General features: G+C 39.8%; 2 protein-coding genes across 8 annotated transcripts in view; both read right to left on the bottom strand.

Annotated features, from left to right (window-relative positions):
- Positions 1-3,060, bottom strand: part of STARD9 (StAR related lipid transfer domain containing 9) — a 136,572-nt gene extending 133,512 nt beyond the window's left edge. For all 6 annotated transcript variants that reach the window (XM_088024748.1, XM_028094441.2, XM_088024744.1 and 3 more), the window contains exon 1: positions 2,987-3,060. In XM_088024748.1, the coding sequence (XP_087880874.1) occupies positions 2,987-3,033 (47 nt within the window). In that variant the 5' untranslated portion in view covers positions 3,034-3,060. The remainder of the gene's footprint in view (positions 1-2,986) is intronic.
- An 11,342-nt stretch (positions 3,061-14,402) lies between these two features.
- Positions 14,403-27,192, bottom strand: HAUS2 (HAUS augmin like complex subunit 2). Of its 2 annotated transcripts, XM_028094465.2 has the most exons (6): positions 27,027-27,192; positions 20,445-20,537; positions 20,030-20,099; positions 18,627-18,759; positions 17,290-17,398; positions 14,403-15,429 (listed from the first exon to the last, which is right to left on the bottom strand). In XM_028094465.2, exons 1-6 carry the CDS (start codon positions 27,117-27,119, stop codon positions 15,220-15,222), a joined length of 708 nt encoding a protein of 235 aa, XP_027950266.1. In that variant the 5' UTR covers positions 27,120-27,192; the 3' UTR covers positions 14,403-15,219. The 2 variants fall into 2 exon arrangements, with proteins under 2 accessions (XP_027950266.1, XP_027950267.1); XM_028094466.2 differs by lacking the exons at positions 18,627-18,759; positions 20,445-20,537; positions 27,027-27,192.

Below are 27,192 nucleotides of genomic sequence, written 5' to 3'. Positions count from 1 at the left end.
GGGAAAATAAGCAAGCCCTGACCAATTATCTATTCATTTGTAAAACTTAAAAAAAAAAAGACAGCTAAGTACAAGCAGTAATAAAAATATATAGCTAACACTTTGTTGGACACTTAAAATGAGCCAAGCTCTAAGTATTTTTAATGTATTCTTTCATTTAATCTTCATAAAAAACCACTGAAGTAGTTCTCCTACTTTACAGATTAAAAAAATTTAAAAAACCACAACACACACACACACACTCTCTCTCTCTCTCTCTCTCTCTCTCTCTCTCCATAGAAAGGGAATATAGTATAGGAACAGTAAATTTTGACAGGGCAGTGGGGAGTGTTCCAAAGCCTACAATATTGGCAGAAGAGAACGTGTTCTTTTAATGATAAATGATTTTGGATAGACAAGGGACAGCATCACATAATGAGCTACAGACTTTCTAATTACGGGAAACTGAGGAGTGGGGAGGCAATCAAAACCATGTACCACATTGCCATTTTACGGATGGTCAGTTCTAGTCCTACTAAGCAAACAGGCATTTGATCAAGAAGTACAACTTTTCTGTAATATCAGGAAGGAGCAGCTTAGTCTATTGAATGGACACTTGGCTTTACCTACTTTTAGACCTTAAACAAGACCATTTTTTCATCTGGAAAAACAAAAAATGTAAGCTTAGACCAGATGATCTCTAAAATTTTTTCCCTAGTACAACATCAGATCCAATGATTATTAACGGAATCTCTGCCAATAACTTATTTGAAGGGTGAACAAACCATATAATTAGCAGACTCCCTACATTCAGATGAGCTTCAGCAAAGATGGTGGAAGTTAACAAACCCTGGGATCATGACCTGCGCCAAAGGCATACGCTTAACGACTCAGCCACTCAGGTGCCCCAAGTATGCTCTTTCTTGAGGATTCATCTAAGACACTTTCACATAAAGCAGCCTGAAAAGAAGTGTCCTGAATTTGACTTCTTGGAAGAAAGATACAATCTATGAGTATAGTAGCATCTCTGCAGGAGTCTCTGAGGAGACAGGAGTGGTCTAGACTTCTTAGCTTGCGGGGGGGGGCGGGTATAACCTACTCACACTTGGGTATCTGCGGTATTGGCATTCTATCTCTTGATGCTGAAGGCTCTTAACCTGACTGAAAGTAAATAAGCTTTTGTGTCCTTCTTTTCCCCTCACTTTTGTTTGATGAGATAAATTACTCTCTACTGTGGCTGCAAGCAATTCAATTTCAAAAGCATTTTCTTAATCTAATCCACACTATTGTAAATTCCTAGCTTTCAAGGAATTGAGAAGTTACTGTTGGGAGTGGCCAAGGTAATTATCCTGAGAACCCTAAAAGAACAGTTTTGCAAAAAGAAGATCTGCTAGAGGCTACCTCCAAGGTGGCATACTCCTATTATACTATTCAACCCTAAGTAACCACATCAAGTAATGTAGAAGCCAGATGTCATAAGCCACTTACCAATCTAAACAGCATTTTGGACATGTGCTACTTTCTTTCTCCATGTATCTCTTTTGTCTTTTTCCTACTTTCTTTTCTGTTATTCTGTTTCCTTCCTTCATCCCATTGCTCTCCTCATTATTCTGTCCGTTGTATGACTTTTCAAAACTACCACCATAACAGGGACAAATATAATCCCTGCTGGTACCAAATTCTGTTACGGGAGACAATGCATTTTTTGATCCTTCTGTCCAATTTTCAAGCCATCTTATGTCCTGGAAATTTTTAAACCTCCCAAATAATTCCATTATATGTCTTCTGGTCCCAAGCTACCCTCTGCCAGCTTTGTCTCCTCTCACTCACCTCCCTCTACACAACTTCTCACCAAACAACCGAAACTTTTCTGTTTTCTAACAGCTGAAGTCCTTTATTCTCAGTGTCCTTTCTACAGAGTGCTCTCTACACCTTCTTCACCTGTCAGCAAACTAATAGCTCTTTTTTTTTATTTTAAAGATTTTATTTATTTATTTGACAGAGAGAGAGAGCACGAGAGCAGGAACACAAGCAGAGGGAGTGGAAGAGGGAGAAGCAGGCTTCCTGCCAAGCAGGGAGCCCGATATGGGACTCGATCCCAGGACCCTGGGATCATGACCTGAGCCGAAGGCAGACGCTTAACGACTGAGCCACCCAGGCACCCACTAATAGCTCTTTAAAAAGCAATTCCGGGGCGCCTGGCTGGCTCAGTTGTAGAGCATGCGACTCTTGAACTCCGGGTGGTGAGTTCGAGCCCCACATCGGGCATAGAGATTACTTAAAAGAAAAACAGTTCAAATACCAGCCCTTTCCTGACTTTCCAAACTTGAGTGGAAAATCAGTGAAAACGGAAAGAAATTATGTGGCTGGACATTGGATGCCTCAAGAGCTGAGAGGTGCTGCATCAGATTTACCCATGAGGAAATGCGCACTGACCACGCTGAGGAAAAGGATTAGAATAACTTCCTTCTACTTCTTAGTTCTGCTGTTGATGAAACCACGATCTCCCTGGGCCTCAATTTTCCTCTCACACCTTATAATCTGGCTCTCTCCACATCTCTGCAGAGATACCCATGTGCGCCCAGGAACACACGCAATTCTGCCTCAATCCCCACAGGTACTCCAGAGCCACCAAGGAGAGGAGACTGCCCATCCCTCTCCCCGCGTACTTTCCCAGCCCCGCTCAGGGAACTCAGTGCGAAAGGCCCAAGTCGTGCATCACGACTTGAGCCGCTGTACCCCAAAACTCCTCACAGGACTCCAGGGACACGGACACAGCGCACCCCACCCCTGACGCAAACCAGGAACCGCTATACCCCAGGACAGGACCCGTAAAACTCTACGAGAGGCTTTGTCCCGGCAGGCCTTTAAGGTTTCCGGACCCTGGCCCCCTGGGTTACTTTGTTTCTGACTTCTCCGCGCCAGAATCACTTGAGGGAGAGGCGAAGACCTCGCCCTCCTCTCAGCTCATTTGACGCCTCAGGCGCCCCTTCCCTCCCAGACTCACCTCTTGCTGAGGGGCCGGACCCTCACGGCCACCCGCACATTCGCCATCCCTCGGCCACAACCCAAGCAGCAGGTCCGCCCAGTGGCAGCACCCCCGGCCCCAACCCCAACCCGGCCCCGCCCGCCCCACGCGCCTCACGGGACGACCCCGCCCATGAGCGCGCTGTGGGCCGGTGTGGGTGGTGCCTGCGGTGCCTCAGCCAATCATGAGCCCGATGGGCGGGAGGTCGCGCGTCCCGGCCCCGCCTGCCGGGCCCGGCTCGCTCCGCCCCGCGTCGCCCCGCCCACACACCTTCCGGCACGGCCCCGCCCATGCGCGCCTCTGTTCCACGGGGGCGGTGCCTGAGGTGCCTCAGCCAATCGTGAACCGTGAGGCCGAGAGGGCGCCAATCCCCTCCTGGTATGGCCAGGTCCCGCCTACCAGGAACCAGTTTTTGTTCTCCGACAGGGCTACGCGGAGTCAAGTAAATAAGTTCAAGTTTCGGTTAAAGCGAAGTTTACAACGGAATTTGCTAAATACGTGCATTCGCTGCGTTGGCCTGAGTTGTCAATTCCCTGTGCTTAAATTTTAGGGGCAGAAATGAAATGGGGAGCGCCGATGTTTTTGCAATTACCAGAAAAGAGCAGTGTCTCTGAAGAGGCGCTTGGAGTGTGGAGAATTTTAGAGTGCTCCAAGCTTCTCTCGATTGCGATGGAACTTCAGGGCCACTTTAGCAGTGTTCGTGATTGTGGAGAGAATGCTGTCAGACAGAAATGGTTCATTAGTTCTTCCAAGAAATAATCTTGAGTTATCTACCAAGAGTCAAGTGCTGTTTTAAGGTTCTTGAGGACACAGTCCAAGTCTTCGTGGAAATTAGAATCTACCAGGAAGGGAAAAGAGACAATAAATATATAATATGTCAGGATGCCTGGGTGACTCAGTCGGTTGGGCAGCTGCCTTCAGCTCAGGTCATGATCCCGGGGTCCCGTGATCCAGTCCAGCATTGGGCTCCTTGTTCAGCGGGGAGCCTGCTTCTCCCTCTGCCTGCCACTCCCCCTGCTTGTGCGCGCTCTCTCTCTCTGGCAAATAAATAAAATCTTTAAAAATATGTATACTTTGGGGCTCCTGGGTGGTTCAGTTGGTTAAACGACTGCCTTCGGCTCAGGTCATGATCCTGGAGTCTCGGGACCCCCCTCCCCCGCCCCCGCCGCCGCATCAGGGCTCCCTGCTCCGGCGGGGAGTCTGCTTCTCCCTCTGACCCTACCCCATCTCGTGCTCTCTCGCTCTCTCTCAAATAAATAAATAAAATCTTAAAAAAAAAAAGAATAAAAAATATGTATAATTTGTCAAGTGGTGCTGACTGCAATTTTTTTTAAGCAGGGTAAGATACGTATGGTTTTGGGGTTATATAGAGGGAAAGGTGCTTATTTTATATAGGATCTTCAGGAAAGGCCTCACTGATATGGTGACACTTTACTAGATTTGAAGAAAGTGAGGGAGGGAGATGTGCAGGTATTCATTTATTTAATAAATATTTTTTAAGTAAGCACCCCTTATGACAGGCTTTGTTCTAAGCAGGGGGGACATAAACAGTGAAGAAAACAGGCAAACCTCTGACCTCAGGGAGCTTGGTGAGAGAAATTGAGAATAAGCAAAACAATTTGAGTAATATGTACATCAGATAAGCTAAGGAGAAAAAATAAAGCAGGAGAAGGGATAGAAAGTGAGTAGAGATTGTTGAAATTTTAAATATGGCCAGGTTAGTCTTTGCTGAGAAAGTGACACAAGAAAAATCTGAAGGATGTGAAAGAAAGACTCCTGCAGAAATCTGGAAGGACAATTCCAGACACAGGGAACAGGCCAGTGTAAGGGCCCTGAAATTGGAGACAGTCTGGAATATTAGAAAAACAACAAGAAATTCACAGGGGATAGAATGAAGTGACAGAGGAAGAGGGAGTCATAGAGGTAACAGGAAGCCACCATAAAGTCTTTGGATTTTATTCTAAGTGAATTGGAAAACTATTGGAAAGTTTTAAGGAGAAACAAAATTATGTGATTTATATCTTTAAAGGATCTCATTGACTGCCATTTTGTGACTAAACTGAGAAACGGAGAAGGATGAAAGCTCAAGAGAGGCCCGTCAGGAGGTTATTTTAGTACTCCAGTGATAGTGCTAGATTCATGGTGGTGCCTTTAATGTGTGTCAGGCACGTTCCCAGTTTACCTTTCCAGTCTTCCTTCTCCCATTTGAAAGTATTCTTACCCTACAGTATTAGAACAGCTGGTTTACTATTCAAATTCACCTTGAACCCTAGTCTTATGAATGGCTTCTCTACTCACTGTACCTTGCAGTGAAAAAAATCACTACTAGGGAAAACAGTATGGAGGGTCTTCAAAAAATTAAATGTAGAATTACCTTATGATCCAGCAATCCCACTTCTAGGTATGTATCCAAAGGAAATGAAATCATTATCTCAAAAATATATTCTCATTCCCATGTTCACTGCAGCATTATTCACATTAGCCAAGACATGAAAATAATCTGTCCATCAAAATATGGATAAAGAAAATGTGGTGAGTGTGTGTGTGTGTATAATGGAGTATTAGACATTAAAAGAAAGGAAATCCTACCATTTGTGACAACATGGATAGCATTATACTAAGTGAAATAAGTTCAGACAGAGAAGATAAAACCTGTATGATCTCACTTATATGTGGAATCTTAAAAAACAAAACTCATAAAAACAGAGACTAGATTGGTGTTTCCAGGGCTGGGGTAGAGAAAATGAGAATATGTTGGTCAAGGGATACAAACTTCCAGGTATAAGTTCTAGGGAGCTAATGTTAACAATACTGTATTGTATAGTTGAAAGTTGCTAAAGCATGTGACTCTTATCTCAGGGTTGTGAGTTCCAGCCCCACACTGGGTGTGGAGATTATGAGAGAAAGAAAAGAAAGAAAAGAAAAAAGAAAAGAAAAGAAAAGAAAAAAGAAAGAAGGAAGGAAGGAAGGAAGGAAGAGGCAAGGGGAGGGAGGGAGGGAAACAGAAAGAAAGAAAGATGCTAAGAGAATAAATCTTAAGTCTTCTTACCACCACCACAACAAAAAAATAGTAATTATATGAGGTGATGAATATATTAACCAATCTTATTGTGGTAATCACTTCACAATATATACATGTAAGAAATAATTGTTTTGTATACCTTTAACTTACACAGTTAAATATGAATTGTATCTCAATAAAGCTGGATAAAAAGTATTGCTGTGTTAATATATTTCTATTTTCAGGTTGGAGAGGTTGGCACAATGATATTCTGTATTTTCAAAACTGTATATACTCATAAACATTTCAATATGGGTTTTTAAAAAATAAGGACTCCTTTGTAACATAACCATAATACTATTATCACAACCAAGAATATTAGTTCCTTTATACCATAAATATTCAGAGTTCAAATTTCCCTTATTGTCTCATAAAGCTGTTCTTTTTTTTAAACAATCTGTTTAAATCAGGATCCAGATAAATTGGGTTGATATGTCTTTCACTCTTTTTCTTTCTTTTTCTTTTTTTATTTTATTATGTTATGTTAATCACCATACATTACATTAGTTTTAGATGTAGTGTTCCATAATTCATTGTTTGCCTATAACACCCAGTGCTCCATTCAATACGTGCCCTCTTTAATACCCATCACCAGGCTAACCCATCCCCCCATCCTCCTCCCCTCTAGAACCCTCAAGTTTGTTTCTCAGAGTCCATAGTCTCTCACAGTTCGTCTCCCACTCCGATTCCCCCCGCCTTCATTTTTCCCTTCCTACTATCTTTTTTTCTTTAACATATAATGTATTATTTGTTTCAGAGGTACAGGTCTGTGATTCAACAGTCTTACACAATTCACAGGACTCACCATAGCACATACCCTCCCCCAATGTCTATCACCCAGCCACCCCATCCCTCCCACCCCCCACCACTCCAGCAACCCTCAGTTTGTTTCCTGAGATTAAGAATTCCGCGTATCAGTGAGGTCATATGATACATGTCTTTCTCTGATTGACTTATTTCGCTCAGCATAACACCCTCCAGTTCCATCCATGTCATTACAAATGGCAAGATTTCATTCCTTTTGATGGCTGCATAATTCAGTAGCTTCCTTGTTCCTCTCTTTCTCTCCCTGGCATAAATTTATTTTAAAAAACCCAAAACACAAAAACAGGCCATTTTCCTGTAGATTTCCCACAGACTATATTTTGCAAATTGATCCCTGTGGTGATATTCAAGTATTTTTCTATCCTCTGTATTTTCTGTAATTGGTAGTTGAATCCAGAACCTTGATCAAATCAATCAGCACCTGTCTTTCTTTTTGTGCTATTTGCAACCACTAATGATTATCCTCTGAGCTTACTGGGTCATCAATTCCTCAGGGGTTTGAAGGTGTGTGGAGGGGTGGTGTGGCTCCCCATTACCACCAGGTAATTCTCCAACATTAGCTGGATGTCCTACAATTCAATTCAATTCTGATACTACCTACCCAGAGATAAGATTAAGGTTAAGGTTCCAGATTCCAAAGGTTAGGGACTCAGTCCCATTGGACTGTCTTCCACTTCCAATGCCAATCACAAACCGACATTGTTACCTGTGCTTCAGACCCACTGGCTACAGAGTGGAGGTACCCACAAACCCCTCCTCTATTCAGTTAATTTCCTAGAGTGGCCTTCAGATGCCAGCCAAAAAATCTAGGTTGTTATCTGTACTTCTGTCATAACTGGGCATAGACCAAAAGCTCCCATGAGCCCCTTCTTGGGTTCAACTAATTTGCTAGAAAAGCTCACAAAATTCAGGAAACCCATTTACTCACTAGATAATTAGTTTATTACAGAGAAATTAAAGGATACAAATCAACAGCAAGATGAAGACATACACAGGGTGAGGTCCCAAAGGAGCTTCTGTCTTCATGAAGTTCAGGACCCAACATGGTAGCACATCGAAGTGTTCTGGTTCCCCAGTGTAGGGAAGAAAGATTTATTCTCTTAGCATCTTTCTTTCTTTCGCTTTCTTTCTTTCTTTCTCTCTCTTCCTTCCTTCCTTCCTTCCTTCCTTCCTTCCTTCCTTCCTTCCTTCCTTCCTTCCTTCCTCTTGGGGTTTTATGAAGGCTTCATTACAAGGGCATGAATGATTAAATAATTGACTATTGCTAATTGATTCAACCAGGCTTCCTTCCTTCCCAGAGTTCAGGGAGGTGAGAAAGTTCCAAACCTCTGTTCACACGGTTGGTTCTCCCGGCAACCAGCCCCCATCCCTAGGTGGGGTCAAAAAGTCACATCATTACCAAAATAAGTAACACCTTTAACAGTCTCATCACTTAGAAAATTCCAAGGGTCTTAGGAGTTCTATGCCAGAAATGAGGTGAAGACCATTCATTATACATATTTTTTTTTGTAAATCACAATGTCACAGGATTGCAAAGTGATGATACTCTAATTTTATCATTCTTCATCTATTTTATTTTTTTAAAAGATTTTAAAGTAATCTCTACACCCAACATGGGGCTTGAACTCACAACCCGGAGATCAAGAGTCACATGCTCTACCGACTGAGCCAGCCAGGTGCCCCTATCATTTTTCATTTATGAGTTGAAATACTTCTACACAGAGCAACTTTTCCTCATCAACTATTTGGTTATTCTGAGGTACAGTTTATATTGCAAAGGCAGGACAAATGCTTGATTGTTTCAATTACTAGTTTTTAAAATAAGCTGGTTCCCTAGCACTTCCTAAAGGTGGTTAATGAGTTGTTTTTTTTAATATTATTATAAATTCATGCATTTAAGCATATATGATTTGCTTCAGCCTATTGTACTTACTATTTTTGATAGCCAAATCATCCCAACTTTGGCCAGTGGGAACGTCACTGAATTCTGACTCAGCTCCAGGATGTCTTTGATAGCTTCCTTTATTTCTGATATGACAAGAAGTTCCAAATTCATTTTGAACATTTCCTACTCCAAATATGATATCAGCCATTTCTTCAAGGATTTCTGGTTCCTTTTATGTCTCTATTATTTATTATTTTTATTTAAAAAAATTTTAATTGAGGTAAAATTGACATATATTAGTTTATCCTAGGCCAAAAAACAAGTCTTAATAAATTTAAGAAGGTATCACGCAATGTTTCCAGCCACAACATTCTTTTTTTTTTTTAAGATTTTATTTATTTATTTAGGGGAGAGAGACAGCAAGCGCAGGAACACAAGCAGGGGCAGAGGGAGAGGGAGAAGCAGACTCTCTGCTGAGCAGGAAGCCCAACACAGGACTCGATCCCAGGACCCTGGGATCATGACGTGAGCCAAAGGCAGATGCTTAACGACTGAGCCACCCAGGCGCCCCTCCAACCACAATATTCTGAAACTAAAAATCAAACAAGAAGAAAACTGGAAACTCACAAGTGTGTGGAGATGAAACAACATGCTAGTGAACAACCAGTGAGTCAAAGAAAGAAATAAAAAGAGAAAAAAAATACCATGAGACGAATGAAAACAGAAACACAACATACCAAAATTTATGGGATGCAGCAAAGCAGTCATAAGAGGGAAGTTCATAGAAATAAATGCCTATCACAAGAAACAAGGAAAATCTCAAATAAATAATGTAACCTCCTATCTCAAAGAACTAGGGAAAAAAAGGACAAAGCCCAAAGTTAGTAAAAGGAAGGCAATAACAAAGATCAGAGCAGAAACAAATAAAATAGAGATTAAAAAGACAATAGAAAAGATCAATTAAACTAAGAGCTGGTTCTTTGAAAAGATAAACAAAACTGACAAACGTTAGGGTGCCTGGCTGGCTCAGTAGGTGGAGCATGCACCTCTTGATCATGAAGACTGAATCATGAAGAAACAGAAAATGTGAACAGAATAATTACTAGTAAGGAGATTGAATGTGTAAATAAAAAACCTTCCAGGGGTGCCTGGCTGACTCAGTTGGAGGAGTATGTGACTCTTAATCTCTGGGTGATGAGTTTGAGCCCCACATGGGGTGTAGAGATAACCTAAATAAACAAAACTTAAAAACAAACAAAACCTTGCAACAAACAAAAGTTCAGGACCCAACAGCTTCACTGGTGAATTCTATCAAACATTCAAAGAATTAATACCAGTCCTTCTTAAACTTCCAAAAAATAGAAGGGGGAAAATCCCAAACTCATTTTACTAAGCCAGCATTATCCTAATACCAAAACCAGGCAAGGATGCCAAATTACAAGCCAATATCTCTGATGAATATACATTCAAAAACCCTCAACAAAATATTAGCAAACCAAATTTAACAATATATTAAAAGGATCATACCCCATGATCAAATGGGATTTATTCCAGGGATGCAAGGATGGTTCAACATCTGCAAATCAATCAATGATTAAAATCATATGATCATCTCAATTGATGCAGGAAAATCATTTGATGAAATTCAACATCCATTTATGATAAAAAGTCTCAACATAATATAGAAAGGTATAGAAGGAATGCAACTCAACATAATAAAGGGCATAAATGACAAGCCCACAGATTACATCATATTCAATAATAAAAAGCTAAAAACTTTTCCTCTAAGATAGAGAACAAGGAAAGGATGCCCACTCTTGTCACTTTCACTCAACATGGTTTTGGAAGTCTTAGCCATAGCAATTAGGTAAGAAAAAGAAATAAAATGCATCCAAATTGTAAAGGAAGAAGTAAAACTGTCACTACTTGCAGATGACATATTATATATTAAAAAACCCTAAAGAGGGGCACCTGGGTGGCTCAGTGTCTGCCTTCAGCTCAGGTCATGATCCCCAGGTCCTGAGATCGAGCCCCTCATCAGGATCCCTGCTCAGTGGGGAGCCTGTTTCTCCCTCTCCTTCTGCTGCCTGTGCTTTCTCTTGCTTTCTGTTAAATAAAGGAATAAAATCTAAAAAAAAAATAAAGATTCTACCAAAAAAACTATTAGAATAAAAGAATTCAGTAATGTTGCAGGATATAAAATCAATTTACAAAAACCTGTTGCATTTCTAAACATTAATAATGAACTATCAGAGGGGCACCTGGGTGGCTCAGTTGTTAAGTGTCTGCCTTCGGCTCAGGTCATGATCCCGGGGTCCTGGGATCAAGCCCTGTGTCAGGCTCCCTGCTTAACACGGAGCCTACTTCTCCCTCTCCCACTCCCCCTGCTTGTGTTCCCTCTCCTACTGTCTCTCTGTTAAATAAATAAATAAAAAATTTTTTAAATAATGAATTATCAGAGAAATTAAGAAAGCAATCCCATTTACAATTACATCAAAAAGAATAAAATGCCTAGGAATATATTTAACCAAGGAGATGAAAGACTTGAAATTGAAAACTACAAGACATTAATAAAAGAGATTGACAAAGACACAAATAAGTGGAAAGATACTGTGTTCATGGATTGAAGAATTAATAGTCAAAATGTTCATACTGCCCAAAGCAATCTACAGATTCAATGCCATCCCTATCAAAATTCCAATGGTATTTTTCACAGATAAAGAAGAAACAATTCTAAAATGTATATGGAACCACAAAAGGCACTGAATAGCCAAAGCAATCTTGAGAAAGAAGAACAAAGCTGGGGGAATCACACTCCCTAATTTCAAACTGTATTACAAAGTTATAGTAATCCAAACTGTATGGTATTGGCATAAAAAGACACATGAGTATAAAGAGCGCAGACATAAACCCATGCATATGTAGTCTATTACTACATGGAACCAAGAATATATAATGAGGAAAGGATAGTATCTTCAATAAATGGTGTTGGTAAAACTGGACAGCCACATCCAAAAGAATGAGACTGAATAAAAAGAATGAAATTTCAGGGAATCCAGAAAGGCCTCTTTAGCTAAGTTCTATATCCAATTCTTGCTTGTTTAATTGAGTGTCTGAGGGAATAAAAAGAATAGCCTGGAAAGGGAAATGGGAGTTACCAAAGTCATCTACTCTACTTTGGTTAAAACTAATAACAACAAGGACTTTCAGTTATTATGTACTAGGAAAGGTTTTTCATGTATTATCTTATTTAATCTTCCCAAGAATCCATGAAGTAGGCACTGTTATCTCCATTTAGAGAAAAGGAAATTGAGACTCATATTTAAGAAGTTAGAAAGAACATATAGTCATAGATAAAGGAGCAAAATAAGAAAAACGCTAGAAAAACTAGGTAGCATCTCAATTCCTCCAGAATATTCTTCACAGTGACTTTTTTTTTTTGAGAGGAGGTGAGGGGAAGGGCAGAAGGAGTGGGAGAGAATCTTAAGCGGTCTCCATGGCCAGTGCAGAGCCTGATGTGGGGCTCGATCTCACAACCCTGAGATCATAACCTAAGCCAAAATTGAGTCAGACACTTAACTGACTGAGCCACCCAGGAGCCCCAGAGTGGCATCATTATTATACTGGAAATGAATTTACACATCTCACATACCTCAGTGTTGGTTCACAAGATCCTCAGGAGTTTTCCAGGCGCAACTTAAAATTGGCCCCTGTATTTACTGGGCAGGATGAGACTGAAGAAAGAGGCTGGCTCCTCCAGGTTGGTAGGTGGCAGATTTAATAAGCAAGGGAACTTTATGAGGGTTGTCTTGGGAAGCTACAGGATGAGTAGATCCCCAAATCCATCTAGCAAATCTTAGAAGTTTATATGTGGAGGCCTTAACTGGGTTCTGTCATGTATACTATCCAGATGGTCTTAGCACATCGCTGTATCAAGGCTATGTCCTTGGGGCAGCTTTGGGGAGTGGGGAAAGCAAGTAGAACCCACATTCCAAGGATAGGGGAGAGGGTGAGGAGCTTCTAACTGCTGGGGTCCAGCTCACAGATCTACTGGTGGTCACATCTTCTTGATGACCTTCCCCCACCTAGACATTCCAGAGCTTTAGTATCCACATCTAAAAGCTCAGTAGTAATAAAAATTGATCAGCACTTATTGACGCTACTGTAGTACTAAATTAGCTTTTCTCTTTGAAGTAGACCTGTCTTTTTTAAAGATTTGAGAGAGAGGGGTTGGGGGAAGGGTAGAGAGAGGGAGAGAAGCAGACTCCCCTCTGAGCATGGAGCCCGACGCAGGGCTCAATCCAATGAACCTGAGATCATGACCCAAGATGAAATCAGGAGGCAGACGCTTAAACAACTGAGCCACCCTGGCACCCCTATGTAGACCTGTCTTAACTTACCTCAAGCTTTTGAGTCAGACAGCCTAAAGGCCTGTGCGGCTATACTTTAACAGCAGACACTATATAATCTATCACATAGGATTCAGACAAGGGCCAGAAAATTTTAGTTACAAATTACAGGTTTTTTTATTTTGAAAAAGACTACTAGACAAAAAACCAGGAATATCAATTTTTGCGACATGATATATATATGTAAATATATATACACACAAATATAGGAAATCACATGAAGAAAAAACATACTACGATGTTTGAAACCAAGGTTGGGTTTGAAGAAATTTCTGAACTACAACTAAAACTTTGTTTAAATGACTAGACAATATTAGGTAATGTTCAAGATATTATGGCCAGTCTTCTATATCCAATTTATAAAAGTCAGCAAAGGAGACTTCAAAACATGATCCCTGGTTGTTCTGGCAGTTTTTTGGCAATGATCTTGCTTCCTTATGAACAACTACTTTACTCACTGTGTTGAGGTCTTCTCATGTTAAGAAGTGTGATGAATAAAAGGATCAGTGAACCCTGATGACAGAGAATGCAACGCATAAAAATACTGATGCTTCCATTTTTTTTTTTTTAAAGCAAAAGAATACACTAAGTCTGAAAATAACCAGAGGTAGTTACAGTACTGATACAAATGAATACATACTGAGGCTTAGTATTAGGAACTGTTATTATACCACTTTTTAAAAAAGATTTATGGGGCACCTGGGTGGCTCAGTCATTAAGCATCTTCCTGGGGGGCTCCCTGCTCTGTGGGAAACCTGCTTCTCCCTCTCCCACTCCCCCTGCTTGTGTTCCCTCTCTCACTGTCTCTGTCAAATAAATAAATAAATAATCTTAAAAAAAAAAGATTTATTTGAGAAAGGGTGTGCGAGAGAGCACAGAGGGGAGGGGCAGAAGGAGAGGGAACATGGAGCCTGATGCACGGCTTGATCCCAGGACCCTGAGATCATAACCGACTGACCCTCCCAGGTGCCCCAATGTACTGCTCTTTTATATATACAATAATCTCAGGTAAAATATCTGAGCATTTTGTAAGGTAAATGTCTAAAAGTTTTACTATAACGTGCCTTTTTCTGTTCTTTGTTCTACCTTTCTTCTTTGCCTATCCTTAAGGCTGCCAGTGAACACCCTCAGGAATTTCTTCACGTGTCAGGGTTTTGAAGACCACCCCACCCCCACCCTGAGGTTTGATGTTTTGAGGATTCACAGGATTCAGTGTATCACTGTATCCATGACCATGATTTATTACAACAGAAGCATACCAAGTAAAACAGCAAAGGGAAAACGTGCAAGGGACAAAGTCCAGGGGAATCCAAGCACAAGCTTCCAGAGTCCTCTGCTAGTGAAGTCACACAGGATATGCTTAATTCTCACAGCAACTAAGGTGTAACGTGTGAAATGTCTTTCATGAAAGTCATTAGAAATGCAGTGCCCAGGGTTATTATCATGGGTTAGCCACACAGGTATCTTCTGTTTAACATGTACCAAAATTCTAGACTCCCAGAAGGAAAGGTGTTCCGCACAAACCACATTATACAAACACTTCAGGCATAGTGAGCAACTCATCAGTGATAGTGGAAGGAACCCTGTTGAAATCTAAATTCCTAGAAGCCAGGCAAGGACCAACTTTGTAAGCAAGTCTTTCAAAGGATAGTAGTCAGGCCTGTTATGTTTGCTCTTTTCTATACACTTAGTAACTATCCCACAGGAAAAATCGACATACTTTCACTTGCAATAAGACTCTTCTAATTCAGAAACAAGCATTTAAAAAGAAGACATAATAGAGTCTGCTGTCTGAGATATGGCTAACGTACTCATGTTAATAAACTGTCATAGCTGTATTTGATTTTCAAGAGTTTTACTTAAAAGTAGAATGAAAATATATGAAAAACAAAGGAAAACTCAATTTGGTCTTAGTGAACTTGGAATCTTAGTACTTCAATAGCAGCAGAGCCTATAAATGCCCATATTACAACTGGCTAGAAATAGACTTCACATGACTACATATAATTAGGCAAAAATAAACAGCTGACAATCACTTGACATTAACAGTTTGGACATGAACTTTAGAAGTAAAAGGTAAAGAAGGCATTGTAACATCATGTTTATGAAGATAATTTTCTTCTGCTAGTATTTTGGGGATAGAAGAGGAAACTTCCTTTTGTTGTTCTCGCCATTTGAGTATATTCTCTGCCAGTTCTTCTGTTTCAGTCACCAACATATCCATTTTTGCTAATGCCATGCTCTGTAGTGTTTGAAAGAAGGGGAAAATAGGAGAAATTACATGTCATCAATACATCATTATTATATCATAAATGGTTATGATAGCAAAATGGTTATACCAAAAGTTCACACCTGACCTTTTCTAGCCCCTTAACACAAAGGCTTCTTAAAATTGTGTTCTCCCCACTTATTACAGAACATGCTTTTTATTTATGAGTTCACCTCTCCTTTGTCTTCAATTATCTCAAAGATGATGACCCATAATCTATATTGTAAAACCTACCTCCTTCCTAAAATTTTCCCACATTTGTCTACTGAATATCTCCACCTGAATGTACATTATCTCAAACTTTATTTTATTTGATTTAATTGCAATTCAGCAATGATCAAAGATTTACTCTCTGTGGAAGGCATGTCAGAAAACAGTCATTAGCTTTTTGATTTCTTGATCCTCCTCACCCTCAGGTCACCAAAGCTAGTTACTTCATTACTTTGTCCAAAGAGTAGACACATTCTAGAAATTTGACATCACAAATCTCAAAGTTTACATAATCTTTTGTTTTCCTATGCTTTAAATCTTTTATCTGACTTTGGTTCATTCGCCTAGTCCTCTAACCTACAGTTTATCAAACTTTAATTGGTGTAGGAATCACCTGAGGCCAAAATGGAGTACCACTCTTCCCCAAAACAGCCAATGCTAATTTTCATGTCTTTCCTCACATTGCTGCTTTGGGCTAAACTATTCTTTCTGATGCAAATTTCACTGATTTTTCAAGATTCAGCTCACTACTAACTACCACATAAAACTTTACTGAAATATTCTTACCCGCATTCTACTCCCAATTTCCCTAAAGTAGAAGCAAACCCTCCCTTTTCTTTGCTTAATAGATAGCATCTTCTTTATAATTCTCTGCTGTATCCATTGCACAAAAATAATATTATAAAATAGAGAGTATCTGAGAGCTCACTAAATCTTGAGAATTTGAGGGCAGGGAGTGGTCATATCTGTTTATCTCTCCTGATACCTATAGCATAACTCCTTGAACAATAAAGAGAACACATATTTATTAAATATTGGAATAAAACAATATAAAATGACTTCTAGAAAAGCTATAAAAAAGCCATCTTAATTTTATTTATTTTTTATTTTTTTAAAGATTTTATTTATTTATTTGACAGAGAGAGACACAGCGAGAGAGGGAACACAAGCAGGGGGAGTGGGAGAAGGAGAAGCAGGCTTCCCGCGGAGCAGGGAGCCCGATGCGGGGCTCGATCCCAGGACTCTGGGATCATGACCTGAGCCGAAGGCACATGCTTAACGACTGAGCCACCCAGGCGCACAGCCATCTTAATTTTTAAAAATAATTCATTTAGAATATTTGCCATCAAAAAGTTAAACAGGGCGCCTGGGTGGCTCGGTTGGTTAAGCGACTGCCTTCGGCTCAGGTCATGATCCTGGAGTTCCGGGATCGAGTCCCACATCGGGCTTCCTGCTTGGCGGGGAGTCGGCTTCTCCCTCTGACCCTCTTCCCTCTCGTGCTCTCTATCTCTCATTCTCTCTCTCTCTCAAATAAATAAATAAAATCATTAAAAAATAAATAAATAAAATCTTTAAAAAAAAAAAGTTAAACAAAGGGGCACCTGGGCGGCTCAGTTGGTTAAGCATCCAACTCTTGATTTTGGCTCAGGTCATGATCTCAGGGTTGTAAGATCAAACCCTGCCATCATGCTCTGCACTGGGTGTGAAGCCTGCTTAAGATTCTCCCTCTCTTAAAAAAAAAAAAGTTAAAGAGATCACACATTTGAGATTCTAGTATAAAAGAACTAAAGACAGCCAAATGTAAAGGAGTTGAGATACTTAAATGCTACTGTTAATACTCACCATTTTCTTTAGATTTTCATCTAAATGAGGGATATTTTTAATTGTTTCAAGATGGTTTTCTAATCTTTCAATGAAAGTTACTGCCAATTCCAGCAAATGTACCATGTAGCTACAAGAGGGAGAAAAAAGTCAACTATTTTTTTTTAGTTACTTTGTGTTCTTTTTTTTCTTTTCAATTAGGACTTTTAATACAAGATAAGAGAATTACAATCAACCCAGTGAGCCAATAATAACCCTTCTGCATTCATGGAAATACCAGTGATAAAAATGTCATTTTCTTTCACTCTAAGCAGAAATTAATTCAACATCCAAACAGAAAAAGAGAGACAACACTAATCATATCTGGTATCCAACCTAATATTAGCAAAACTTAATTTAAACTTAATTAATAATTAATAATAATTTTCTCATATAAGTAATTTCCCTAGATTAAATCTCATTCCATTTCAATCTACTCATTCTCCATGAAGGGTGAAGATAATAAGAATGTACTTGACTGAAACTGCCTACACCTAAAACCACTTTGAATCTTCGCATTTGCAAAATGCTTTAAAATCATTACGCAGTTCTTCTGATATATATAATGTATAACATATACATTAATGGTATCTTACTATACTGAATAGATAACTGAATATATCCACAAGAAGGAATTTTTACATTTATTCTTTTACTACAAGATAACAAATCTGACACTTAAGAGAGGTACTGATTTGCTAAGGGTCAGCAAGTGAGGCACTGGTGGAGAAAGTTAGCAATCAGATCCCCAGATGTTTGATTCTTTACTATTGTTTATTATTATACTTGGAATACTCGTATGGGGAAAAGAGCAACAGAAAGCATGCCCATTCTATGGACTGGGAAACTGAGGCTAAAACCAATCATTTGCCCTAGGTTTTGAGGCATACAAACAACAGAAATGAGAGCACAACTCATTTGGTTTTTTTTCCTTTAGCTGACATAGTTTTCATCTCTCCCTGCTTACACTCCCTAAGAGAATTTTTACATATAGGCAACATTAACACAACAATAAGTTAACTTCATAGAAAATGGTCTATACATAATAAAAATAATTTTTACCCATCTTACTATATGTTATTGATCTAATTTCTTTCATTGAAGCCATTATATCATTCCCAAAACACACTGGGCAAAAGGAATGTCTTTTTCTTCACCACAGCTTCACTCTTTAAATGCCTAAGATTTTCTTTCTGGTTAAATGCTGACAGTAACTAATATATTGTTTAATGAATTGCACTATGAAATAACTACTAGCCTAAACAAAAAATACCCGCAGGAAATATGTGGAACCATTAGTTTCTACTGTTTAGTTTAACCTGTGATAAACAGCTTCAATAGGCAAGTTTTCCTGGCACATGGGTTTCAACAGTCTTTGCCTGAGGGACCTCTTCTCTTTTAGCACTGCTTCCAAATGATTATTCATGCTTTGCAGAGTATGACATTTCTGAGCTATACAAACCAAAAACAGTAATCATAGTTAGCAATATGACAAGTTTCAAAATCACTAATAATTTATTTTTTGCTTTGGTATGACACTACCAGTGTCAAAAATTAATCCATTTCCCTCCTAAATATCTCCCCTTTGCTATCTTTAATATCAAAACCACTTTGCTTTCAATGATTTTCTTACTTTGCTTGCTGACACCAAATCCAGTGCTAAATTCTTTGTCTACATTATTCAACTCTACTCCTAGCTCAGTTTTTATATTATTTTTTAAAAGATTTTATTTATTTATTTGATAGAGAGAGACAAGCGAGGGAGGGAAGACAAGTGGGAGGAAAAGCAAGCTTCCCGCTGAGCAGGGAGCCCAATGCAGGGCTCGATCCTAGGACCCTGGGATCATGACCTGAGCCGAAGGTAGATGCTTAATGACTGAGCCACCCAGGCACCCCCTAATTCAGTTTTTATAGCCAGAGTCGTATTCTTCACATAAAATCTCTTTTCTCATCTCTGCCTCTAACATTCTACATGAAATTAAAAAATAAACATGTCTTACAAGCTATTTCTGATTATTTCAATATTTTGCCCAGAATTCAGTTAATGGCTGCCAACTGACTCTTTTAAATTTTTATCTTGAAAAATTTCAAACTTACAGAAAAGTTTCATTGAACTCCCACATACATTTCACCTAGACTCACCAACTGTTAACATTTAGCTACATTTTTATTTCTTTCTCCACATACTCAATATATGTATTTTTGCTGACCCATTTAAGAGTAAGTTGTAGATACCATGAACTTCTACCCCTAAAACTTCAGCCTGTATTTCCCCAAATAGGAACATTCTCTTATGTAACTGTAAGTATCAAATTCAGAAAATTTAACAATGGTACAATACTACCAGTATTTAATACAATCCATATTGACATATGACCAAGTAACTCAATAACATCCCTTATAGTAAAATAAATCCATAATCAAGTATTCAATCCATGACCACTGTGCTTTGACTGTTGAGTTCCTCTAGTCTCCTTTAATCTGGAAAGTTCCTTAGCCTTTCTTTGTCTTCAAGCTTTCCTGAATTGGAGGAGCTCCTACCTGGGTCACTTTTTATGCTATTTGCACTAGTCAAACCAAAAGGACTTCTATTTGAGCACAGAAGACTTTATTAGCTTTGGGGCAATACCTGAAAAAATTATGGTGTATCATAATGTATGATTAAGGTAATCCAAGAAAAAGTTGAAATTCCAATGATTACCCATTTCATCAAATTACTTACCCAAAAAGGAAGGATGAACAACATCTGCTGCATCTTTTTCTAGTCTTAAAAGTTCAATTTCCAGGTTTTTCTAAATTAAGAAGAAAAATAACATTCAGCTCGCGTAGAATGCTGCCTGAAGGCTTAAACTGAAGTAAAAAAAGGCATAGTCTTTAACCCATGAATATTGAGGCCGGGAGAGAGGAGGATTCGTTATGAGAGCCCAGGGGATTTACCGAAGATTTTCATTTTGGTGTTCAAGCCCTACTGCTGCTATTGCTACTACTACTAACTACTACTATAACTATTACTACAAATAAGTAAAAACTTATCCAGCTACATGCTAGACAATGTTCTAAGTGCAAGAGAACTGCTGCTGGAATCAACTTATTTTCCTGTACTAGAACTAGGAAGTAAAAAGTCCAACATAATTTACCTGGTAGATTTCAGCTTGAATACTTGTGATCTGCTGTAGTCTGGAGAAGTGCGCAAAGTAAGAAGCTGATTTCTTGGATATACTTAACATCTCCTATTGGTAAATGAACAGAGAAAGCAGCAGTGTGTCACAAAAAGTTTGTGTGCATTGGAATAGCATATCTATGGGCTTAAAACATGAGGATTTATTATGTCCAACACTGCCCTTGAAAAATGAAGTAGAGTTTAACAGTAGCAATGTGTTTCCTGTTTTTATGTTTTTGGTTTTTTTTTTTTAAAGATTTTATTTATTTGACAGAGAGAGACACAGTGAGAGAGGGAACACAAGCAGGGGGAGTGGGAGAGGGAGAAGTAGGCCTCCCACCGAGTGGGAAGCCCAGCGTGGGGCTCGATCCCAGGACCCTAAGACCATGACCTGAGCCGAAGGCAGATGCCTAATGACTGAGCCACCCAGGCGCCCCATATTTCCTGTTTTTAAAATATTCACTATCTGGGTACCTGAGTACTCAGTGGGTTAAGCATCAGACTCTTGGTTTTGCCTCAGGTAGTGATCTTGGGGTCCTGAGATAAGAGCCTGGCATTATCCTGTATGCTCATCGTGGAGTTGGCCTGGGATTCTTTCCCTCTTCCTCTCCCTCCCCCTCTGCCCCTCAGCCTGCACGTGCTCTCTCATTCTCAAATAAATATTCTTTTTTTTTAAAGATTTTATTTATTTATTTGAGAAAGAGAGAGACAGAGTGCAGGGAGCCCAATAGGGGGCTCAATCCCAGGATACTAGGATCATGACCCCAGCTGAAAGCAGACACTTAACTGACTGAGCCATCCAGGCACCCCTAAATAAATCTTAAAAAAAAAAAAAAAAAGCACTAAATATTCACTTCACAAATCCTTTGGCCAAATATTTTAAAAAATTAGAAAAAGAAACATGACTTAATCACTTTGTCCTATTTCCTAAAGTACTCTGCACAATACATCTGAATTAGGGACAGCTCTCAGAGAAGGCTAAGGTTAAGAAGGATGAGCTTGAGGTTGTTGGAGAATTACTCCTACACAAATCAACAAAACCTAGTTTCTGACCTTCCTGGGGCTAAAATTAAATACTTTCCCACCATGGAATCATTTATCTGATTCATTAAATGACCTCTATTGGCTATAACTCATTCATACTGTCTCTTTTCACATACTCACTCTCTTAAAGGAATGTTCTGTCCAGGTGGAATTATTCTAAAAAGCTTACCCGCTCCTTTTTATCCTGTAATTCTATGCAAAATATTGCTTGCATATATTGCCTCCTTAAATTGCAGGTTACTTCAGAATAAGAATATTGTTCATCCCCTGGCTTGATCCATAATTTTCTGTATCCTCTTCTTCTTTTCAAGAATATTAGCACACTTAGAGATCTTTAGAGATCTTATAGGCAAAGGGTTGGGAAATGATAGTCCATGATCTAAATGCAGCCCACTGCCTGTTTTTGTACAGCCCATAAGCTAAGAATGGTTTTTATAGTTTTTTAATGCTGGGTAAAAAAGAAAAAGAAACAGTATTTTATGACACAGGAAAACAATATGAAATTCAAATTTCAGGATCCAGAATAAACTCAACTGCTCCCATTCATTTACTTATTATCTCTGCCTTCTTTCATACTACAATAGACTAGATGAAACCATATTGACCTAAAAGCCTCAGATACTTACCCTCTGGTCCTTAATAGCAAAAATTTGCTGACCAAAGATAACCAATTTTATAAGCATTTACTGAGTTAGACAATCGAGATTGAAGGATGGATGAGAAGGAAAAGGTATTCTAGTATTAACATATATGTGAAAAGGAAGGAAAGATGAGATCTGAAAACATAGTTTCCTACATAATCGTGGAAGATCTTGATAGCTGTGACAAGCAATTATAATGCAGGAAATGAGAGTAATTCAAGGTTTCCTGGTGAAGAAGTAACATGATCATATATAATATATATTTTAGAAATGTAAATGGGGATAGTATGGAAAATAAAACTAATGAGGCTGGGGGGACAGTAAGGAATAGGGAGTGACTACTTAATGAGTATGGGTTTTCCCGGGGGTTGATAAAAAAGTTTTGAAAATAGTTTCACAACACTGTGACTGTACTTCATGCCACTGAATCGTACACTTTAAGATGGATAAAATGGTAAATTTTATGAGCATTTTACCACCAAAAAAACTCGCCACTGGGGCGCCTGGGTGGCTCAGTCATTAAGCGTCTGCCTTCGGCTCAAGTCATGATCCTGGAGTCCTGGAACCTAGCCCCGCATCAGATCAAGCCTCCCATTGGGCTCCCTGCTCAACAGGGAGTCGGCTTCTCCCTCTGCCTCTTACCCTGCTCATGCTCTCTCTCTCTCTCTCTCTCTCTCTCTCTCTCTCTCTCTCGGTCTCTCTCTCAAATAAATAAATAAAATCTATTAAAAAAACAAACAAAAAAACCCATCACTCTGGTAACTAGCCAACAACATAAAACAAACAAACAAAAACAAAAATACTAGGTGAGAGAAAGGACTGGAGGTTGAATATTTAGACAAGTGGCTACTACAGCATTCCAGGTGAGAAGATGAGAATGTGGACTAGGTCAGTAGCAGTTAAAAAAGGAAAAGGAAGGCAGAGATGTGAATCCCTGGAGAGATGAAATGGATAAATCCTGGTTGATATGGGGTATTAGGGATAAAGTCAAGTCAATATTGACTCTGAGGGGACACCTGAGTGGCTCAGTTGGTTAAGCGTCTGCCTTTGGCTCAGGTCATGATCCCAGGACCCTGGGATCGAGTCCCACATCGGGCTCCTTGCTCAGTGGGGAGCCTGCTTCTCCCTCTGCCTGCCACTCCTCCTGCTTGTGCTCTCAATATATCAAATAAATAAAATCTTTAAAAAAAAAACATTGACTCTGAGGAGCCCTAGTGACTGGACAGATAGATACGTCATGCCATGAGGAAGATAACACAAGATACTTTACTGATGGCAAAATTGAGGTCTGGGGGAGCAATGTATTAGTTTAATTTCATTCTATAAATACATATCATGGCTGAAATAAGGATGAATCTAATCTACTGAATTTCCATCATATCAGCATAACTCTTTTACTCTTCTTTTCTGCTCTTAGGTAGAAGGTAAATGAAAAGTAAAACATCTCCCATTTCTCACTGTAACTTACTCATTCTCTGGCATCTCTTCAACCCTCCCTGTGTATATGCTAATCTTAACTATACACATGGAAACTAGTAAACTGTTGGGTTCAACAGCAGGGTAATGGAGCTTAGCCAAGAACATGTAAGAGAAACCAATGGAAAATAACAATGTTCAAGGGAGAGCCAAAAGGAGAGAGGAAAGAAAGAATAGCCAAATTTCTCTAATAAATAGAAATTCTAATTACTTGAGGATTGTGACTTAGCCTTATATCTAAAAAAAAAAAAAAAAAGGCTAGGATTGGGGAATACAGAAAAGTTTTTACTGTTAACTACTGCTATTATATATTATATAATTTACATGCCAGGAAAGGGACACTGAAAATGAAAGGATCCTGAAAAGGGAGTCTGTTTAAGGTGTTTCTGTTCATTCTGTTGCTAGGCACAAGAAGCTGAAATCCAAGACTTTTATGTATAATATAAAAATCCTGATAACACTGTGTACAAAATATATATACGTATAAACTTGTGTCTTTGGGCATCCTTTCTTCTTTTTTGTCCTTTCTACTTCATACTGAATTCTAGCTGAGGGACATTAAAAGGGAAACAGTGTAGCAGAGAAATTAAAAGCAGAGGCTTTAAAATGGGGGAGGGGAGGGACGCCTGGGTGGCTCAGTCGTTAAGCGTTTGCCTTCCGCTCGGGTCATGGTCCCAGGGATCTGGGATCGAGCCCTGCATCGGGCTCCCTGCTCAGCAGGAAGCCTGCTTCTCCCTCTCCCACTCCCCCTGCTTGTGTTCCCTCTTTCGCTGTGTCTCTCTCTGTCAAATAAATAAAATCTTTAAAAAAATAAAAATAAAAATAAAATAAAATGGGGGAGGGGATATAGAGGGGTAGGGCACACTGAGAAAATAAGATTTATATATATAAATGTATAAACATACACATAAATATGTAAACTATATATATGTCTCTATATATATCTCTATATAGTGTATGTATATGTATTTGATTGAGCTATCATGACTCACTAAAGCTTGCCAGAAAAATAGGATGTAAGGCCAATAAAGCAGTCCTAGGGCAGGGCACCTGGGTGGCTCAGTCGTTAAGCGTCTGCCTTCAGCTCAGGTCACGATCCCAGGGTCCTGGGATCGAGCCCCACATCGGGCTCCCTGCTCCGCGGGAAGCCTGCTTCTCCCTCTCCTACTCCCCCTGCTTGTGTTCTATCTCTGTCAAATAAATAAATAAAATCTTTAAAAAAAAAAAGCAGTCCTAGGGCACAAACAAATACCCCATTTATCCTACAGAGAGTTACCTATACCTTTCTTTCACTAAATCATTGCTTAATGGATATAGATCAAAACAAAACAAAACTCAAACAAGCTATATTTTCTGGAAGAGTTGCATCATATTACAATTTTAAGCATCACTTGATTTTTTTAATGCAAATGGGATGATGTGCACTTAAGGGATAGACTAAAGAGATCATATAACATTATTTTGAAAGAACCAATGCTAAATCCTTCTAATAAAAATAGATTTTCATATGTAAAGTTTGCTTAAAGTAAAATCATACTACAAATCTGTGAAGTTTCCTCATTGGGACTAGTTGTGTAGTAAGATTGTAAGATGGTCTTAAAGAGCTATGGACTGGCAGATTTTACCTGAGGCAAAATAGATAATTGTCTAATTAGTGCCACTTGGACACTAGGAAGAGCCTCTTCAAAACAACTTCTACCCCAACAAACAGCTGACTTATCAATGTCAAAATTCTCTTAGGTGTTTAATTCTCAAACCAATACACTCTAGAGGGATAAGTCCCAAATGTCTTACAGTATGAGTTTACCAAATTACTTTGTTACAGCACTAAACAATGCAGTGAGACTACCAGGTGATTTGGTAGGAAGAAAACACATGAGATAAGAGAAGGTGAGAACTGGGGGAGTGCTATAGTTAGGTTTTGCCTATTTTCCAATGCATTCATTTGTACCCTCCCCCCCCCCCCCCCCCCCCGCCAAAATCTTTAAGGTCTGGTTACTAGAACCTCGGCTAATCTACAAGAATTCTTCATCAGGAGTTTAAACTCTTTCAAGATAGTGTCATAGTATCATCTATCACAGTTCATCTTAGAGATGATACAATGTGTCAGAAAAGGGAGCGCTCTGTGATCTATTTCACTGGTTGACTGACCTTGGGTAAATTTCTTGGTCTCCTTAGGCCTTAGTTCCATTAAAAAAAAAAAGATTTATTTATTTATTTGAGAGAGAGAGAGAGAGGGAAAGCACGCGCGCAAGTGAGCAGGAGGGGCAGAGAGGGAGAGGAGAATCGTAGACTCCCTGCTGAGCGTGGAACCCCAGGTGGGCTCCAGGCCAGGGCCTTGGGCCAAAATCAAGAGTCAAGAGGCGGAGGCTTAATCAACGGAGCCACCCAGGCGCCCCTTTACTTTCTTCATCTTAAAAATAGTGTACAGTAGGGGCGCCTGGGTGGCTCCCTGGGTTAAGCCTCCCACTCTTGATTTCGGCTCAAGTCCTAATCTCAAGGTCCTGGTATAAGAGCCCCACCCCCTGCTCAGCTGAGCAAGGAGTCGGCTTGAAATTCTTTCCCTCTGCCCCTCCCCACCCTCTTTCTCTCTTTAATAAATAAATCTGTAAAACAAACAAACAAACAAAAACAGTGTAAGGTACAATTCTCTAATGACTCTTCTAAGTATACAAAGTTATGTATTTACCATAAATCTTCCATCGTGTTCATACAGCTAATCTCCGCGTATGATTTTACCTTTCTACTTCACCGTTTCTTTTTTAGCGAAAATCCTCAACTTTCTCGTTATCTCAAAATTTCTTTCCCTCCATCTCACTTTCCCCATTCACTTGTCACTTGGATTCCATTATTCCCTCATATCTTTAATTTCTCCTAAAACTACAACCTCTGAGACTAATCTGCCTCTTCTCTGATAATTACTCCCCTCCTGCATTCACGTTCCAAGGTCTTTCGGGTCTTTCTCAACATTTTAAAAAATTTCTTTATTTTTTGCCTTTAAAGTTGAATGCTTCCCCTGACGCTCTCCTGTACTCAGCGTCTCCCGCCCCAAATATGCTTCAATACCTCACACAAACAAGCGTTGTTTGGGAACGTTTGTGTTTTAACACTTACCCGTATTTCCCAACCCCCCACCCATTACAATATACAGGCGGTATCACTGAGTGAGAAAAAGCGGGGGAAGACTGATCTTTATTATCTCTCACGAACTGACCCAGGATAAATCGCCCGCAGACATCTGAAACTCGTCTACTCAGAGCCCCGCTTTGGCACAACCACTGCAGAACCGTCGCTACTTGTTGCCTGGAAGGGCCTCCATCGGCCTCTACTCCAGCACAGACCCCCACCCAGCACCACCACCTCACAGCCATCTTCTGTCGCCATCGCCGCCCACGCACCTGAGTGACCATCCCCGAAGCTACGAAATGGCCCAGCAACAGCCCGGCAGCACTTGGCGCGGACGCGGGATCCCAAGGGTTGGCAGCAGCCATGGCGCGATAAGCGAGTGAAACGTACGGAGAACGTGCGACGCGGATCGATGACGTCACAGGGCGTTTCAGTCCG

The sequence above is a fragment of the Eumetopias jubatus genome, unplaced genomic scaffold (assembly GCF_037043125.1).
Source record: "Eumetopias jubatus isolate StellerSeaLion01/CBP00866 unplaced genomic scaffold, mEumJub1_p1.0 scaffold_7, whole genome shotgun sequence".
Lineage (NCBI taxonomy): Eukaryota > Metazoa > Chordata > Mammalia > Carnivora > Otariidae > Eumetopias > Eumetopias jubatus.
Note: the sequence above shows the minus strand (reverse complement) of the source record. Positions and strands in the feature narration are given on the sequence as shown.